The sequence below is a fragment of the Penaeus monodon genome, chromosome 23 (assembly GCF_015228065.2).
Source record: "Penaeus monodon isolate SGIC_2016 chromosome 23, NSTDA_Pmon_1, whole genome shotgun sequence".
Lineage (NCBI taxonomy): Eukaryota > Metazoa > Arthropoda > Malacostraca > Decapoda > Penaeidae > Penaeus > Penaeus monodon.
In genome coordinates, this window is record NC_051408.1 from 41,089,009 (window position 1) to 41,089,818 (window position 810).

The 810-nt window shown below is 33.6% G+C and overlaps 1 protein-coding gene across 1 annotated transcript in view; it reads right to left on the reverse strand.

Annotated features, from left to right (window-relative positions):
• The window catches only part of LOC119588072 (kinesin-associated protein 3-like), a gene marked incomplete at its 5' end in the record, with an annotated part of 14,477 nt that overhangs the window by 7,319 nt on the left and 6,348 nt on the right, over nt 1–810 (reverse strand). The window contains 1 exon segment of the mRNA XM_037936775.1: nt 134–299. Within this exon segment, the coding sequence (XP_037792703.1) occupies nt 134–299 (166 nt within the window).

Consider the following 810-nt stretch of genomic DNA (forward strand, 5'->3'; position numbering starts at 1 on the left):
GGGTTCAATAGACTTCAATTTGTCAACTAGATACGCTCAATAAAAAAAATCAAATGCAATCAACATCACATTCTGCAAGCAACATTTTTGCCCAAAACACACCCATGAAAACAGAGACGAAAGACCCCCTTACCAGGTTGGAGACTATTCTTAATCCAATCAATCAGCTGGTACTTGGTGAGAAGCTGGCAATAGTCCAAATCTGGCAGAGAGAGGTTACCCAACACGCCCACACACTCGAGGGTAAACTCATCGCTTCCCCCACTACTCACAACTTCGCAGAGCTCACTCACGAAGTCCTGAAATCAAGGGAAAAAAGTCCTCAATCAGGCCTTCAACAGCTGCAAGATAACTTCCTTTTTCTATGATTGAAATTCTTTAATAGCTGAAGGTGATGGGTAATCAGAAATCTGATTTTCAGGGAGATGAACTTAAACTGTTATAGAAAACAAATCAAATGATAAATTTTTAGAAAAACTAACATCTTCATCAAAATTACTTAAATACTTATTTACCATGTGAACACAACTTTATTATCTGTGTATTACCAATTAGTGAATATTTTATTTTTTATGTATATCATATTTGTCTTCGATATCTATAAATGAATATCATACCTTTCTATATATATATAATATATATGTTCTGTATCTATCACCTTCTATATGCCAATTATACATTATACATATATTCACGTGCAATGCATTCATCATTTGCTGATCCATTAACACAAAAATAAATTATATTTTATTTTTGTAGTGTAGTTTCTATGTATCCTTTACCCCACATCAGTTATATGAGGGTATATGC